Consider the following 18517-nt stretch of genomic DNA (forward strand, 5'->3'; position numbering starts at 1 on the left):
GGATTGAGAGGGACCGGAGAGTAAAATAAGGAAAAGTCGGGCAGGCGGAAAAGCGCAAGTTGCCTGTCACGCTCGCTCCCTCCCCTCCCGACGTACCAGTACACGGCCGCGGTACCAGTCACGTCCTCCTTTCTCTCCCTTTGGTCACTTCTCCGTCCCGTGCAAGTGGCCGGCCCGTTCCGTCCCGTCCCGTCCCGTCCCGTCCCGCACGCAAACGCACGCCCCCTACTTGTACTTGATTCATATCAATGGCAGGTTCTTGTTTTGACATCCTCAAAGAAATGGCACATGCATGCATGTATCTGTGGTTCGGTGTGTGACAAAGACCGCAATGCGTGAGGAGATAATCTTGATTCAGTCCGGCGAGAATATGACGGCTTTGGTGTGTTGTGCCTCGTTCAACATTTTGTAAATTTGACCAAATGTTAGAAGCCAAAATGGGACGAGAACACAAACACACGCATTCCACAATGGAACGAGTATATACAGAGATGTTGATGAGCCTTGCATCGGTCGAACCTAGTTTTTACTCCTCAATTTCTGTCAAATCTTATCATCGTCTTACCCAGAACAAACAAAGGGGAACCAACGAAAACTAGAGCTAGGAACACTGCTAGGGGGTGTCTCGCGATAAGGAGAAACAGCGAGGGGCCGGGTGGGAAAGCGCACCGACCGGTCCGAACCGACCCACCGACCCCTCGCCTTCACGCCAGAAAGAACAAGAGAAAAATAATCGACCGCCACCACCCGCGCACCACCACCACCATGGATTTCGATTCATTAATCGGAAAATCGGAGCGCGATTTTACCGAAACGCCCCTGCGGCCGAGCCGGGCTCGAGTTGACCGCCGGAGGGAGGCACGGGCCGGCGATTGGATCGAGCGATCACGGCAGCGCGCCGTACGCGGGCCCTCGGCCGGCGAGCTTCTCGGCGGTGCGGGCGAGGGACTGGAGGTTGCACTTGACGATGGTGTCCACGAAGACGCGGGTGTCCTCGGGCGTGTTCCCGGGGGGCACGTCCACCACGTACGACTCCACCACCAGCGTCGCCGACGCGCTCTCCCCGGGCGCCGGGTGCACCGTCGTCACCGACCGGTAGTTGCGGAGCCGGTGCTCGCCGCCCACCACGCTGAAGCTCAGCACGTGCCGCTCGTCGTCCAGGATCTCCAGCCGCTCCCGGCTCGACGCCGCGGGGAGGCCCGACACCACGCGCACCTCCCGCAGCGTGCCCACGCCGCCGTCCCCGTCCAGCAGCGCGCAGCTGCGCACGAAGCTCTTGTACGCCTGCGGCTGGTCGAAGCGACGGACCACGGCCCACACGTCGGCGGCGGGCGCCGCCACGCGCTGCACCACCGCCGAGCAGCAGCACCGGCCCCCCGGCGCCGCGTGCTCGTGGTGCCGCGCCACCTCCGGCGGCACCGTCCCGTCGTGCTCGCCGCACCTGTGGGCCCCCGCGGCCGCCGCCGTCGCCAGGCCGCCGGAGGAGGAGACCAGACGGTGGTGCTGCTGCAGCGCCGCCGCGCTGTACGGCGTCGGCATCGGCTCGAGGGCGGAGCGGGTCGCCTCGCCTGCTAGCTGTTTGTTTGGTGGGATGGGTGCGCTGCGGGCTGCGGCGCTGCTTCGTTTGGCTTGGTTTGGGAGTAAATTAAAGGTGGGTGGAGCGAGACGCACTATATATATAGTGCGGAGCACCTGTGGCTCACCGGGAAGCAACGCGCTTCCAGTTGCCGCTAGTCTCCGGGGCATCCCCGTCTCCTCTCTCCCTTAAAAAAAACACATTTTCCTGTGAAAAAAGAGTAAATCACATATTTTTACAGTGCCCACTTGTCTGGAAAACATTAGTTATTCAATATTGCACACTACCCAAATCAATATTTTTGCCCCTTATCTAATATGGATAACAATTATATCCGGCCGACACCTAGAAATTCAGCGGGCACGTGTGCCGCGCGCCGTGGCCCCATGCGGCTTGAAACTGGGATCCTCTTCCTTACCTTCTTTCCACCACCCCGCAATCCATCTAGTCAACTGGATAGAAATTCGGCGGGCGCATGCGCCATGAGTCATAAGTGCCATGCAGCTAGAAACTACATCCCCTTCTTTCTTTTTCACCGTCCCGCGATCCATCTAGCCAAGTGTGTAGAAATTTGGCGAACGCGTGTGCCACGTGCCATGGACCTCACATGGCTACAAACTACAATCCTCTTCCTTCTTCCACCGCACCACACTCCATTTTTGTCTCATCCTTTTTTCCTTCTCCCAAAGCAAAATACGGCAAGGAGTGCCCAAATAGACCACCATCTCATGCCCTCGTCGATGCAACCAACCTTACTGCATCTCTGAGCAGAGGTCATGACCGGGGCATATTAACATCTCCTTCTTTCCTACCAAAATCAAAATTTTCTATAGAAAGATGCAAATCACATTTTTACAGTGCCCACTTAACTGAAAATTTGTTATACAATATTCTACACTCCCTGAACTACATTTATCTGCCCATTATCTAATATGGATAATGATTATATCCGACCGATCAGCTAGCAATTCGGCGGACGCGTGACGCCATGGCCCCATGCGGATAGAAACAGTGATCCCCTTCCTTATCTTTTTTCCACCATCCCGCAATCCATCTAGCCAATTGGCTAGAAATTCGGCGGGCGCGTGCGCCGCTCGCCTTGGGCCCCATGCATCTAGAAACTACGATCCCTTTCCTTATCTTTTTTTCCACCTCCCCTCAATCCATCTAGCCGAGTGGCTAGAAATCCGGCAAACGTGTGTGCCATGCACCACGAGCCCCACACGGCTACAAACTGCGATCCCCTTTCTTATCTTTCTTCCACCACACCGCATTTCATCTTTGTCTCTCCCTGTTGTCTCCCCTACAACGCTTGTCCTTGTTTTCCTTCTCCCCCAATAAAATACGGCAAGGAGCGTCCAAATAGATCACCATGTTATGCCCTCGTCCATGCAAGCAACCATAATGCATCTCTGAGCGGAGATCATGGCCGGGGCATATCACCGACTCCTCTGTTCCTATCAAAATCATTTTTTTTCTATAAAGAAAAATGCAAATCACATTTTTACAGTGCCCACTTTGCTGAAAACATTTATCATCCAATATTCTACACTACCCAAACTACATTAATTTCCCCCTTGTCTAATATGGACAACGACTGTATCCGGCCGACTGGCTAGAAATTCGGCAGGCGCTCGACGCAGTGGCCCCATGCGGCTAGAAACTGTGATCCCCTTCCTTATCTTTTCTCCACCGCCTCACAATCCATCTAGCAAACTGGCTAGAACTTCGACGGGCACGTGCGCCACTCGTCATGGGCCCCATGCGACTAGAAACTAAGATCCCCTTCCTTATTTTTTCACCACCCCGCAATCCATTTAGCCAAGTGGCTAGAAATTCGGCGAACGTGTATGCCATACACCACGGGCCCCGCATGGCTACAAACTCTGATCCCCTTTCTTATTTTTCTTCCACCGCACCGCACTCCATCTTTGTCTCTCCCTGCTGTCTCCGTGTCGTGCTTGTCCTTTTTTACTTCTCCCACAGCAAAATACTCCAGGGAGCACCCAAATAGATCACTATGTGATTCCCTTGTCGATGCAAGCAACCAAACTGCATCTCCGAGCAGAGGTCGTGGCCGGGGCATATCACTGTCTCATCTCTTTCTACCCAAATCAAATTTTTCTATAGAAAGATGCAAGTCACATTTTTACAGTGCACACTTAGCTGAAAACATTTGTTATCCAATATTCTACACTCCCCAAACTACATTTATTTGCCCCTATCTAATATGGATAACGATTATATCCGGCCGACCGGCTAGCAATTCAGCATGGTGGGTGATGCCATGGCCCCGTGCGGTTAGAAACTGTGACCCCCTTCCTTATCTTTTGTCCACCGCCCCGCAATCCATCTAGCCAACTAGCTAGAAATTCGGCGGGCGCATGCGCCACTCGCCATGGGCCCCATGCGGCTAGAAACTACGATCCCCTTCTTATCTTTTTTCCACCGCCCCGCAATTCATCTACCCAAGTGACTAGAAATTCGGGGAACGCGTGTGGCATGCGCCATGGCCCCCACACGACTATAAACTGCGACCCCCTTCCTTATCTTTCTTCCACCGCACCGCACTCCATCTTTGTCTCTCCCTGTTGTCTGCCCTGATGCGCTTGTCTTTTTACCTTCTACCACATCAAAATACGGCAAGGAGCTTCTAAATAGATCACCATGTGATGCCCTCATCGATGCAAGCAGCCACACTTTATCTCTGAGCGGAGGTCATGGCCGGGGCATATCATCGACTCCTCTCTTCCTACCCAAGTCAATTTTTTCTATAGAAAAGGAAAACCACATTTTTGCAGTGCCCACTTAGCTGAAAAACATTTGTTATCCGATGTTCTACACTTCCCAAACCACATTTATTTGACCCTTATCTAGTATCGATAACGATTATATCCGGTCGTCAGTCTAGCAATTCGGCGGGGCGGGTGACGCCATGGCCCCGTGCAGCTAGAAACTGTGACCCCATTCCTTATATTTTCTCCACCGCCCCGCCATCCATCTAGCCAACTGGCTAGAAATTCGGCAGGCGCGTGCACCACACACCATGGGACCCATGCGGCTAGAAACTACGATCCCCTTCCTTATCTTTTTTCCACCGCCCCGCAATCCATCTATCCAAGGGGCTAGAAATTCGGCGAACGCGTGTGCCATGCGCCTCGGGCCCGACACGGCTACAAACTATGATCCCCTTCCTTATCTTTCTTGCACCGCACCGCACTCCATCTTTGTCTCTCCCTGTTGTCTCCCATGCCGCGCTTGTCCTTGTTTCCTACTCCACAACAAAATACGGCAAGGAGCGCCCGAATAGATCACAATGTGATGTCCTCGTCGATGCAAGCAACCACACTACATATCTGATCGGAGGCGATGGCCGTGGCATATCACCATCTCCTGTCTTCCTACCCAAATCAATTTTTTCTATAGAAAAATGCAAGTCACATATTTACAGTGCCCATTTAGCTGAAAACATTTGTTACCCAATATTCCATCCTCCCTAAACTACATTTATTTTCCCCTTATCTAATATGGATAACGTTTATATCCGGTCCACCAACTAGCAAGAGGTGTGGCACGTGACGCCATGGCCCCGTGCGGCTAGAAACTATGACCCCCTTTCTTATCTTTTCTCCACCGCCCCGCAATCCATCTAGCCAACTCACTAGAAATTCGGTGGGCGTGTCGCCACTTGCCATGGGCCCCATGCGGCTAGAAACTATTATCCCCTTCCTTATATTTTTTCAACCGCCCTGCAATCCATCTAGCCGAGTGGCTAGAAATTCGGCGAACGCGTGTGTCGTGCACCACATGCCCCACATGGCTACAAACTGCGATCCCTTCGTTATCTTTCTTCTGTCGCACCGCGCTCCATCTTTGTCTCTCAGTGTTGTCTCCCCTGCAGCGCTTGTCCTTTTTTCCTTGTCCCACAACAAAATACGGCAAGGAGCGCCCAAATAGATCACCATGTGATGCCCTCTTCGATGCAAGCAACCACATGCCATCTCTGAGCATAGGTCATGGCCGTGGCATATCACTATCTCCTCTCTTCCTACCCAAATCAAAGTTTTCTATAGAAAAAGCAAATCACATTTTTACAGTGCCCACTTAGCTGAAAACATTTCTTTTCCAATATTCTACATTCCCCAAACTACATTTATTTTCCCTTTAACTAATATGGATAACGATTATATCCTGCTACCCGACTAGCAACTCGGCGGGCCCGTGACTCCATGGCCCCGTGCGGCTCGAAACTATGATCAACTTCCTTATTTATTCTCCGTCGCCCCACAATCCATCTAGCCAACTGGCTAGAAATTTGGCGGGCCGTGCGCCACTCGCCATGGGCCTCACGCGGCTAGAAACTACGATCTGCTTCCTTATCTTTTTTTCCACCACCCTCCAATCCATCTAGCCGAGTGGCTAGAAATTCGGCGAACGTGTGTGCCATGCTCCACGGGCCCCAAACTGCTAAAAACTGTGATCCCCTTTCTTATCTTTCTTCCACCGCACCACACTCCATCTTTGTCTCTCCCTATTGTCTCCCGTGCCGTGCTTGTCCTTTTCTTTTCTTCTCCACAAGAAAATACGACAAGGAGCGTCCAAATAGATCACAATGTGATTCCATTGTCGATGCAAGCAACCACATTGCATCTCTGGGCGGAGGTCATGGCCGAGTGGCTAGAAATTCGGCGAACGCATGTGCCATGCGCCACGGGTCCCGCACTGCTACAAACTACGATCCCCTTCCTTATCTTCCTTCCACCGCACCGCACTCCATCTTTGTCTCTCCCTATTGTCTCCCCTACCGTGCTTGTCCTTTTTCCTTCTCCCACAGCAAAATACGGAAAGGAGCGCCCAAATAGATCACTATGTGATGCCCTCGGCGATGCAAGAAACCACACTGCATCTCTCAGCAGAGGTAATGGTCGGGGCATATCACCATCTCCTCCCGTCCTACCCAAAATGAAAATTTTCTATAGGAAAATGCAAATCACATTTTTGTAGTGCCAACTTAGCTGAAAACATTTGTTATCCAATATTCTACACTCCCCAAACTACATTTATTTGCCCCTTATCTAATATGGATAATGATTTTATCCAACCGACCGGCTAGCAATTCGACGGGTGTGTGACACCATGCGGCTAGAAACTGTGATCCCATTCCTTATCTTTTCTCCACCGCCCCGCAATCCATCTAGCCAACTGGCTAGAAATTCGGCGGGCGCGTGCGCCACTCGGCATGGGCTCCATGCGGCTAGAAACTATGATCCCCTTCCTTATCTTTTTTCCATCGCCCCGCAATCCATCTGGCCGAGTGGCTAGAAATTTGGCGAATGCGTGTACCATGCGCCAGGGGCCCCACACGGCTACATATTGCGACCCATTATATTTCTTGCACCGCATCACATTCAATCTTTTTATCTCCCCGTCGTCTCCCTGGCCTCACTTGTCCTTTTTTTTCTTCTCCCACGGCAAAATACGGCAAGGAGTGCTCAAATTGATCACCATACACTGCACCTATAAGCGGAGGTCGTGGCCGGGGTATATCACCTTCTCCTCTCTTCCTACCTGATACGTCTCCAACGTATCTATAATTTTTGATTGTTCCATGCTATTTTATTATCAATCTTGGATGTTTTATAATCATTTTATAGTCATTTTATATCATTTTTTTGTACTAACCTATTGACATAGTGCCAGTTCCTGTTTTTCCATGTTTTTTACATCGCAGGAAATCAATATCAAATGGTGTCCAAATGACACGAAACTTCACAATGATTTTTTATGGGCCAAAAGGAAGCAGATAGGCCGTGGTTGCACCTGGGGGACTTCCGAGGAGGGGACAACCAACCAGGGCGCACCAGGCCGGGTTGTGCCCACCTCGGGTACCCCCCCGGACCGCCTCTTTATTGGGGAACGTAGTAATTTCAAAAAAATTCCTACGCACACGCAAGATCATGGTGATGCATAGCAACGAGAGGGGAGAGTGTTGTCCACGTACCCTCGTAGACCGAAAGCGGAAGCGTTAGCACAACGCGGTTGATGTAGTCGTACGTCTTCACGATCCGACTGATCAAGTATCGAACGTACGACACCTCTGAGTTCAGCACACGTTCAGCCCGATGAAGTCCCTTGAACTCCGATCCAGCCGAGTATTGAGGGAGAGTTTCGTCAGCACGACGGCGTGGTGACGATGATGATGTTCTACCGACGCACGGCTTCGCCTAAGCACCGCTATAGTATTATCGAGGTGGATTATGGTGGAGGGGGGCACCGCACACGACTAAAAGATCAAACGATCAATTGTTGTGTCTATGGGGTGCCCCTGCCCCCGTATATAAAGGAGCAAGGGGGGGGTGCGGCCGGCCTAGAGAGGGGCGCGCCAGGAGGAGTCCTACTCCTACCGAGAGTAGGACTCCCCCCTTTTCCTTGTTGGACTAGGATAGAGAGGGGAAAGAGGTGGAGGAGAAGAAGGAAGGGGGGCGCCCCCCTCTCCTTGTCCTATTCGGACTAGGGGGAGGGGCCGCGGCCCATGCCCTGGCCGCCTCTCTCTCTTTCCACCAAGGCCCACTAAGGCCCACTAAGTCCCCGGGGGGTTCCGGTAACCTCCCGGTACTCCTGTAAAATCTCGATTTCACCCGGGACACTTCCGATATACAAACATAGGCTTCCAATATATCAATCTTCATGTCTCGACCATTTCGAGACTCCTTGTCATGTCCGTGATCACATCCGGGACTCCGAACAACCTTCGGTACATCAAAACATATAAACTCATAATATAACTGTCATCGAAACGTTAAGCGTGCGGACCCTACGGGTTCGAGAACTATGTAGACATGACCGAGACACGTCTCCGGTCAATAACCAATAGCGGAACCTGGATGTTCATATTGGCTCCCACATATTCTATGAAGATCTTTATCGGTCAGACCGCATAACAACATACGTTGTTCCCTTTGTCATTGGTATGTTACTTGCCCGAGATTCGATCGTCGGTATCTCAATACCTAGTTTCAATCTCGTCACCGGCAAGTCTCTTTACTCGTTCCATAATACATCATCCCACAACTAACTCATTAGTTGCAATGCTTGCAAGGCTTAAGTGATGTGCATTACCGAGAGGGCCCAGAGATACCTCTCCGATAATCGGAGTGACAAATCCTAATCTCGAAATACGCCAACCCAACAAGTGCCTTTGGAGACACCTATAGAGCACCTTTATAATCACCCAGTTACGTTGTGACATTTGGTAGCACACAAAGTGTTCCTCCGGTAAACGGGAGTTGCATAATCTCATAGTCATAGGAACATGTATAAGTCATGAAGAAAGCAATAGCATCATACTAAACGATCGTGTGCTAAGCTAACAGAATGGGTCAAGTCAATCACATCATTCTCCTAATGATGTGATCTCATTAATCAAATGACAACTCTTTGTCTATGGTTAGGAAACTTAACCATCTTTGATCAACGAGCTAGTCAAATAGAGGCATACTAGTGACATACTGTTTGTCTATGTATTCACACATGTATTATGTTTCCGGTTAATACAATTCTAGCATGAATAATAAACATTTATCATGATATAAGGAAATAAATAATAACTTTATTATTGCCTCTAGGGCATATTTCCTTCAGTCTCCCACTTGCACTAGAGTCAATAATCTAGATTACACAGTAATGATTCTAACACCCATGGAGTCTTGGTGCTGATCATATTTTGCTCGTGGAAGAGGCTTAGTCAACAGGTCTGCAACATTCAGATCTGTATGTATCTTGCAAATTTCTATGTCTCCCACCTGGACTAAATCCCGGATGGAATTGAAGCGTCTCTTGATGTGCTTGGTTCTCTTGTGAAATCTGGATTCCTTCGCCAAGGCAATTGCACCAGTATTGTCACAAAAGATTTTCATTGAACCCGATGCACTAGGTATGACACCTAGATCGGATATGAACTCCTTCATCCAGACTCCTTCATTTGCTGCTTCCGAAAAAGCTATGTACTCCGCTTCACACATAGATCCCGCCACAACGCTTTGTTTAGAACTGCACCAACTGACAGCTCCACCGTTCAATGTAAACACGTATCCGGTTTGCGATTTATAATTATCCGGATCAGTGTCAAAGCTTGCATCAACATAACCGTTTACGATGAGCTCTTTGTCACCTCCATAAACGAGAAACATATCCTTAGTCCTTTTCAGGTATTTCAGGATGTTCTTGACCGCTGTCCAATGATCCACTCCTGGATTACTTTGGTACCTCCCTGCTAGACTTATAGCAAGGCACACATCAGGTCTGGTACACAGCATTGCATACATGATAGAGCCTATGGCTGAAGCATAGGGAACATCTTTCATTTTCTCTCTATCTTCTGTAGTGGTCGGGCATTGAGTCTTGCTCAACTTCACACCTTGTAACACAGGCAATAACCCTTTCTTTGCTTGATCCATTTTTAACTTCTTCAAAACTTTGTCAAGGTATGTGCTTTGTGAAAGTCCAATTAAGTGTCTTGATCTATCTCTATAGATCTTGATGCCCAATATATAAGCAGCTTCACCGAGGTCTTTCATTGAAAAACTCTTATTCAAGTATCCCTTTATGCTATCCAGAAATTCTATATCATTTCCAAGCAACAATATGTCATCCACACATAATATTAGAAATGCTATAGAGCTCCACTCACTTTCTTGTAACTACAGGCTTCTCCAAAAGTCTGTATAAAACCAAATGCTTTGATCACACTATCAAAGCATTATTCCAACTCCGAGAGGCTTGCACCGGTCCATAAATGGATTGCTGGAGCTTGCACACTTTGTTAGCTGCCTTTGGATCAACAAAACCTTCCGGTTGCATCATATACAACTCTTCTTCCAGAAATCCATTCAGGAATGCAGTTTTGACATCCATTTGCCAAATTTCATAATCATAAAATGCGGCAATTGCTAACATGATTTGGACACACTTAAGCATCGCTATGGGTGAGAAGGTATCATCGTAGTGAATCCCTTGAACTTGTCGAAAACCTTTTGCAACAAGTTGAGCTTTATAGATAGTAACATTACCGTCAGCGTTAGTCTTCTTCTTGAAGATCCATTTATTCTCAATTTCTTGCCGATCAATGGGCAAGTCAACCAAAGTCCACACTTTGTTCTCATACATGGATCCCATCTCAGATTTCATGGCCTCAACCCATTTTGCGGAATCTGGGCTCACCATCGCTTCTTCATAGTTCGTAGGTTCGTCATGGTCTAGTAACATAACTTCCAAAACAGGATTACCGTACCACTCTGGTGCGGATCTTACTCTGGTTGACCTATGAGGTTCAGTAACAACTTTATCTAAAGTTTCATGATCAGCATCATTAACTTCCTCACTAATTGGTGTAGGTGTCGCAGAAACCGGTTTCTATGATGAACTACTTTCCAATAAGGGAGCAGGTATAGATACCTCATCAAGTCCTACTTTCCTCCCACTCACTTCTTTTGAGAGAAACTCCTTCTCTAGAAAAACTCCGAATTTAGCAACAAAAGTCTTGCCTTCGGATCTGTGATAGAAGGTGTATCCAACAGTCTCCTTTGTGTATCCTATGAAGACACATTTCTCCGATTTGGGTTCGAGCTTATCAGGTTGAAGCTTTTTCACATAAGCATCACAGCCCCAAACTTTCAGAAACGACAACTTTGGTTTCTTACCAAACCACAGCTCATAAGGCATCGTCTCAACAGATTTTGATGGTGCCCTATTTAACATGAATGCGGCCGTTTCTAAAGCATAACCCCAAAACGATAGCGGTAAATCAGTAAGAGACATCATAGATCGCACCATATCTAGTAAAGTATGATTACGACGGTCAGACACACCATTACGCTGTGGTGTTCCGGGTGGTGTGATTTGTGAAACTATTCCACATTGTTTCAAATGAAGACCAAACTCATAACTCAAATATTCTCCTCCACGATCAGATCGTAGAAACTTTAGTTTCTTGTTACGATGATTTTCAACTTCACTCTTAAATTCTTTGAACTTTTCAAATGTTTCAAACTTATGTTTCATTAAGTAGATATACCCATATCTGCTTAAATCATCTGTGAAGGTGAGAAAATAGCGATATCCGCCACGAGCCTCAACATTCATCAGACCACATACATCTGTATGTATGATCCCCAACAAATCTGTTGCTCTCTCCATAGTTCCGGAGAACGGCGTTTTAGTCATCTTGCCCATGAGGCACGGTTCGCAAGTACCAAGTGATTCATAATCAAGTGGTTCCAAAAGTCCACCAGTATGGAGTTTCTTCATGCGCTTTACACCGATATGACCTAAACGGCAGTGCCACAAATAAGTTGCACTATCATTATCAATTCTGCATCTTTTGGCTTCAATATTATGAATATGTGTATCACCACTATCGAGATTTAGCAAAAATAGACCACTCTTCAAGGGTGCATGACCATAAAAGATATTACTCATATAAATAGAACAACCATTATTCTCTGATTTAAATGAATAACCATCTCGCATCAAACAAGATCCAGATATAATGTTCATGCTCAATGCTGGCACCAAATAACAATTATTTAGGTCTAATACTAATCCTGAAGGTAGATGTAGAGGTAGCGTGCTGACTGCGATCACATCGACTTTGAAACCATTTCCCACGCGCATCGTCACCTCGTCCTTAGCCAATCTTCGCTTAATCCATAGCCCCTGTTTCGAGTTGCAAATATTAGCAACAGAACCAGTATGAAATACCCAGGTGCTACTGCAAGCATTAGTAAGGTACACATCAATAACATGTATATCACATATACCTTTGTTCACCTTGCCATCCTTCTTATCCGCCAAATACTTGGGGCAGTTCCGCTTCCAGTGACCAGTCTGCTTGCAGTAGAGCACCCAGTCTCAGGCTTAGGTCCTGAGCAGCAACTTGCTTGCTGTTCTTCTTGAAGTTCCCCTTCTTCTTCCCTTTGCCCTTTTTCTTGAAACTGGTGGTCTTATTGACCATCAACACTTGATGCTCCTTTTTGATTTCTACCTCCACTGCCTTTAGCATTGCGAAGAGCTCGGGAATTGTCTTATCCATCCCTTGCATATTATAGTTAATCACGAAGCTCTTGTAGCTTGGTGGCAGTGATTGGAAAATTCTGCCAATGACGCTATCATTCGGAAGATTAACTCCCAGTTGAATCAAGTGATTGCAGTACCCAGACATCTTGAGTATATGCTCACTGACAGAACTATTCTCCTCCATCTTGCAGCTATAGAACTTATTGGAGACTTCATATCTCTCAATCCGGGCATTTTCTTGAAATATTAACTTCAACTCTTGGAACATCTCATATGCTCCATGACGTTCAAACCGTCATTGAAGTCCCGTTTCTAAGCCGTAAAGCATGGCACATCGAACTATTGAGTAGTCATCAACTTTGCTCTGCCAGACGTTCTTAACATCGTCAATTGCATCAGCAGCATGCCTGGCACTCAGCGGTGCTTCCAGGATGTAATTCTTCTGAGCAGCAATGAGGATAATCCTCAAGTTACGGACCCAGTCCGTGTAATTGCTACCATCATCTTTCAACTTTGCTTTCTCAAGGAATGCATTTAAAATTCGACGGAACAACAACACGAGCCATCTATCCTCAATCAACATAGGCAAGCAAGATACTATCAGGTACTAAGTTCATGATAAATTTAAGTTCAATTAATCATATTACTTAAGAACTCCCACTTAGATAGTCATCCCTCTAATCCTCTAAGTGATCACGTGATCCATATCAACTAAACCATGTCCGATCATCACGTGAGATGGAGTAGTTTCAATGGTGAACATCACTATGTTGATCATATCTACTATATGATTCACGCTCGACCTTTCGGTCTCCGTGTTCCGAGGCCATATCTGTTATATGCTAGGCTCGTCAAGTTTAACCTGAGTATTCCGCGTGTGCAACTGTTTTGCACCCGTTGTATTTGAGCGTAGAGCCTATCACACACGATCATCACGTGGTGTCTCAGCATCAAGAACTTTCGCAACGATGCATACTCAGGGAGAACACTTATACCTTGATAATTTAGTAAGGGATCATCTTATAATGCTACCGTCAATCAAAGCAAGATAAGATGCATACAAGATAAACATCACATGCAATCAATATAAGTGATATGATATGGCCATCATCATCTTGTGCTTGTGATCTCCATCTCCGAAGCACCGTCATGATCACCATCGTCACCGGCGCGACACCTTGATCTCCATCGTAGCATCGTTGTCGTCTCACCAATCTTTATGCTTCTACGACTATCGCTACCGCTTAGTGATAAAGTAAAGCATTACAGGGCGATTGTATTGCATATAATAAAGCGACAACCATATGGCTCCTGCCAGTTGCCGATAACTCGGTTACAAAACATGATCATCTCATACAATAAAATTTAGCATCATGTCTTGACCATATCACATCACAACATGCCCTGCAAAAACAAGTTAGACGTCCTCTACTTTGTTGTTGCAAGTTTTACGTGGCTGCTACGGGCTTAGCAAGAACTGTTCTTACCTACGCATCAAAACCACAATGATAGTTTCTCAAGTTGGTGCTATTTTAACCTTCGCAAGGACCGGGCGTAGCCACACTCGGTTCAACTAAAGTTGGAGAAACTGACACCCGCCAGCCACCTATGTGCAAAGCACGTCAGTAGAACCAGTCTCGCTTAAGCGTACGCGTAATGTTGGTCTGGGCCGCTTCATCCAACAATACCGCCGAACCAAAGTATGACATGCTGGTAAGTGCTACGTCTTGAGCTTGCGTTGGTTTTCCCCGAAGAGGAAGGGATGATGTAGCAGAGTAGCGTAAGTACTTCCCTCAGTTTTTGAGAACCAAGGTATCAATCCAGTAGGAGGCCACGCTCAAGTCCCTCGTACCTGCACAAAACGATAGCTACTCGCAACCAGCGCGATTAGGGGTTGTCAATCCCTTCATGGTCACTTACGATAGTGAGATCTGATAGATATAATATTTTTGGTATAAAGATGCAAAGTAAAAAGTAAAAGGCAAAGTAAAAATCAAAGCAAGATTAAAGTGATGGAGATTGATATGATGAGAATAGACCCGGGGGCCATAGGTTTCACTAGTGGCTTCTCTCAAGAGCATAAGTATTCTACGGTGGGTGAACAAATTACTGTTGAGCAATTGACAAAATTGAGCATAGTTATGAGAATATCTAGGAATTATCATGTATATAGGCATCACGTCCGTGACAAGTAGACCGAAACGATTCTGCATCTACTACTATTACTCCACTCATCGACCGCTATCCAGCATGCATCTAGAGTATTAAGTTAAAAACAGTAACGCCTTAAGCAAGATGAAATGATGTAGAGAGATAAATTCATGCAATATGAAATAAACCCCATCTTGTTATCCTCGATGGCAATGATGCAATACGTGCCTTGCTGCCCCTTCTGTCACTGGGAAAGGACACCGCAAGATCGAACCCAAAGCTAAGCACTTCTCCCATGGCAAGAACTACCAATCTAGTTGGCCAAACCAAACGGATAATTCGAAGAGACTTGCAAAGATAACCAATCATACATAAAAGAATTCAGAGAAGATTCAAATATTATTCATAGATAGACTTGATCATAAACCCACAATTCATCGATCTCAACAAACACACCGCAAAAAGAAGATTACATCGAATAGATCTCCACAAGAGAGGGGGAGAACTTTGTATTGAGATCCAAAAAGAGAGAAGAAGCCATCTAGCTACTAACTATGGACCCGAAGGTCTGAGGTAAACTACTCACACTTCATCATTATTGACATAAAAATAATAATACTTCATCATTATATAACTATCATCGAAACGTTAAGCGTGCGGACCCTACGGGTTCGAGAACTATGTAGACATGACCGAGACACGTCTCCGGTCAATAACCAATAGCGGAACCTAGATGTTCATATTGGCTCCCACATATTCTATGAAGATCTTTATCAGTCAGACCGCATAACAACATACGTTGTTCCCTTTGTCATTGGTATGTTACTTGCCCGAGATTCGATCGTCGGTATCTCAATACCTAGTTTCAATCTCGTCACCGGCAAGTCTCTTTACTTGTTCCGTAATACATCATCCCGCAACTAACTCATTAGTTGCAATGCTTGCAAGGCTTAAGTGACGTGCATTACCGAGAGGGCCTAGAGATACCTCTCCGACAATCGGAGTGACAAATCCTAATCTCGAAATACGCCAACCCAACAAGTACCTTTGGAGACACCTGTAGAGAACCTTTATAATCACCCAGTTACGTTGTGACATTTGGTAGCACACAAAGTGTTCCTCCGGTAAACGGGAGTTGCATAATCTCATAGTCATAGGAACATGTATAAGTCATGAAGAAAGCAATAGCATCATTAAACGATCGTGTGCTAAGCTAACAGAATGGGTCAAGTCAATCACATCATTCTCCTAATGATGTGATCTCATTAATCAAATGAAAACTCTTTGTCTATGGTTAGGAAACTTAACCATCTTTGATCAACGAGCTAGTCAAATAGAGGCATACTAGTGACATACTGTTTGTCTATGTATTCACACATGTATTATGTTTCCGGTTAATACAATTCTAGCATGAATAATAAACATTTATCATGATATAAGGAAATAAATAATAACTTTATTATTGCCTTTAGGTAATATTTCCTTCACTCTTTGCTCTATAAATACCCCAAAATCCCAGAACCCTAGGGGATTCGACGAAATATTCATCCAGCCGCCGCAGAGTCCAGAACCACTAGATCCAATCTAGACACCATCTCGGATGGGGTTCACCACCTCCATTGGTGCCTCTCCGATGATGCATGAGTAGTTCTTTGTAGACCTTCGGGTTCGTAGTTAGTAGCTATATGGCTTCATCTCTCTCTTGATTCTCAATACAATGGTCTCTTGGAGATCCATATGATGTAACTCTTTTGCGGTGTGTTTGTTGGGATCGATGAACTTCTGGGGTGGCTAATATTTTCCATGCTAGATGTGTTATTCTCGAGATGAGTGTTTATTTACTTGTCATTGCACGAGAGTAAGGCAAAGGTATTAGGGATGCCCAGTCCCGAAATGCAAAAAACAAATGAATTTACTTTATGTTGTCAAATAATAAATTCCTTGGAAAGTGTTGGTATGGAGGGCACCCGTGGATACGGTTAGCCATGGAAAGTGAAAGTTATGGTGGAAAGAGGAATAAACTTTATTTTCTATTTGGCACCCATGGATACGGTTAGCCATGGAAAGTGAAAGTTATGCATGGAAAGTATTGGGAACTCTAAGTCATTTTCGTTGGTGGATGGATACACCTCTCAAAATGTTTTTATCTCTAAGTTTTCCCCTTTGAGCTCTGGCACCTCTACAAATCCCTACTTCCCTCTATGAAGGGCCTATCTTTATGCATTTTTTATTTTGAGTCTCCATCTTCTCTTACAAAAGTACCAACTAGGAGGCAATATGATCGTGCTTAAGTATTTGGTGTAGTTAATATTCGAGTGTGTTTCATGAATGGATCAATGTTTGAGCATGATGGGCTAGGGATAGCTTATTTTAGCGTTGATATTTTGAAAGACATGGTTGCTTGTTGATATGCATGAGTATCTAAATTATTATGTCAAAACTAGACTATTGCTTTGATTCACATAAAATTCCAAATGTCCATGCTATAAAGAAAAGAATATGCTATGACATGATGAACAACACTCCACATCAAAAATTCTGTTTTTATCACTTGCCTACTCGAGGACGAGTAGGAGTTAAGATTGGGGATGGTGATACGTGTCCAACGTATCTATAATTTTTGATTGTTCGATGCTGTTTTATTATCAATCTTGGATGTTTTATAATAATTTTATAGTCATTCTATATCATTTTTTGGTACTAACCTATTGACATAGTGCCAAGTGCTAGTTGCTGTTTTTTCCATGTTTTTTACATCACAGAAAATCAATATCAAATGGAGTCCAAATGCCACGAAACTTTACAGAGATTTTTATGGACCAGATGGAAGATATTGGGCCTTGGTTGCACCTGGGGGGAGTCCCGAGGAGGGGACAACCCACCAGGGCGTGCCAGGAGGCCCAGGCGCGCCCTGGTGGGTTGTGCCCACCTAGGGTGCCCCCCGGACCGCCTCTTTGCTCTATAAATACCCCAATATTCCCAAAACCATAGGGGAGTCGACGAAATATTCATCCAGCCGCCGCAGAGTCCAGAATCACCAGATCCAATCTAGACACCATCATAGAGGGGTTCACCACTTCCATTGGTGCCTCTCCGATGATGCGTGAGTAGTTCTTTGTAGACCTTCGGGTCCATAGTTAGTAGCTATATGGCTTCATCTCTCTCTCTCTCTTGATTCTCAATACAATGGTCTCTTGGAGATCCATATGATGTAACTCTTTTGCGGTGTGTTTGTTGGGATCGATGAATGATGACCCACAAGTATAGGGGATCTATCGTAGTCCTTTTGATAAGTAAGAGTATCGAACCCAACGAGGAGCAGAAGGAAATGATAAGCGGTTTTCAGCAAGGTATTCTCTGCAAGCACTGAAATTATAGGTAACAGATAGTTTTGTGATAAGATAATTTGTAACGAGCAACAAGAAACAAAAGTAAATAAAGTGCAGCAAGGTGGCCCAATCCTTTTTGTAGCAAAGGACAAGCCTGGACAAACTCTTATATGAAGGAAAGCGCTCCCGAGGACACATGGGAATTATCATCAAGCTAGTTTTCATCACGTTCATATGATTCACGTTCGGTACTTTGATAATTTGATATGTGGGTGGACCGGTGCTTGGGTGCTTTCCTTACTTGGACAAACATCCCACTTATGATTAACCCCCATTGCAAGCATCCGCAACTACAACAGAAGTATTAAGGTAAACCTAACCATAGCAT

The 18517-nt window shown here is 45.9% G+C and overlaps 1 protein-coding gene across 1 annotated transcript; it reads right to left on the bottom strand.

Annotated features, from left to right (window-relative positions):
• Positions 1-509: 509 nt before the first annotated feature.
• LOC123187369 (abscisic acid receptor PYL4) lies at positions 510-1641 on the bottom strand. The gene is made up of 2 exons (XM_044599220.1): positions 714-1641; positions 510-648 (listed from the first exon to the last, which is right to left on the bottom strand). The coding sequence occupies exon 1, from the start codon at positions 1537-1539 to the stop codon at positions 886-888; it is 654 nt and encodes a 217-aa protein (XP_044455155.1). The 5' UTR covers positions 1540-1641; the 3' UTR covers positions 510-648; positions 714-885.
• Positions 1642-18517: the final 16876 nt, after the last annotated feature.

The sequence above is a fragment of the Triticum aestivum genome, chromosome 2A (assembly GCF_018294505.1).
Source record: "Triticum aestivum cultivar Chinese Spring chromosome 2A, IWGSC CS RefSeq v2.1, whole genome shotgun sequence".
NCBI lineage: Eukaryota > Viridiplantae > Streptophyta > Magnoliopsida > Poales > Poaceae > Triticum > Triticum aestivum.

What these genes read in the sequence shown, in the direction of transcription:
- LOC123187369 (XM_044599220.1), bottom strand. Translation starts at nt 1,539, where the DNA reads ATGCCGACGCCGTACAGCGCGGCGGCGCTGCAGCAGCACCACCGTCTG.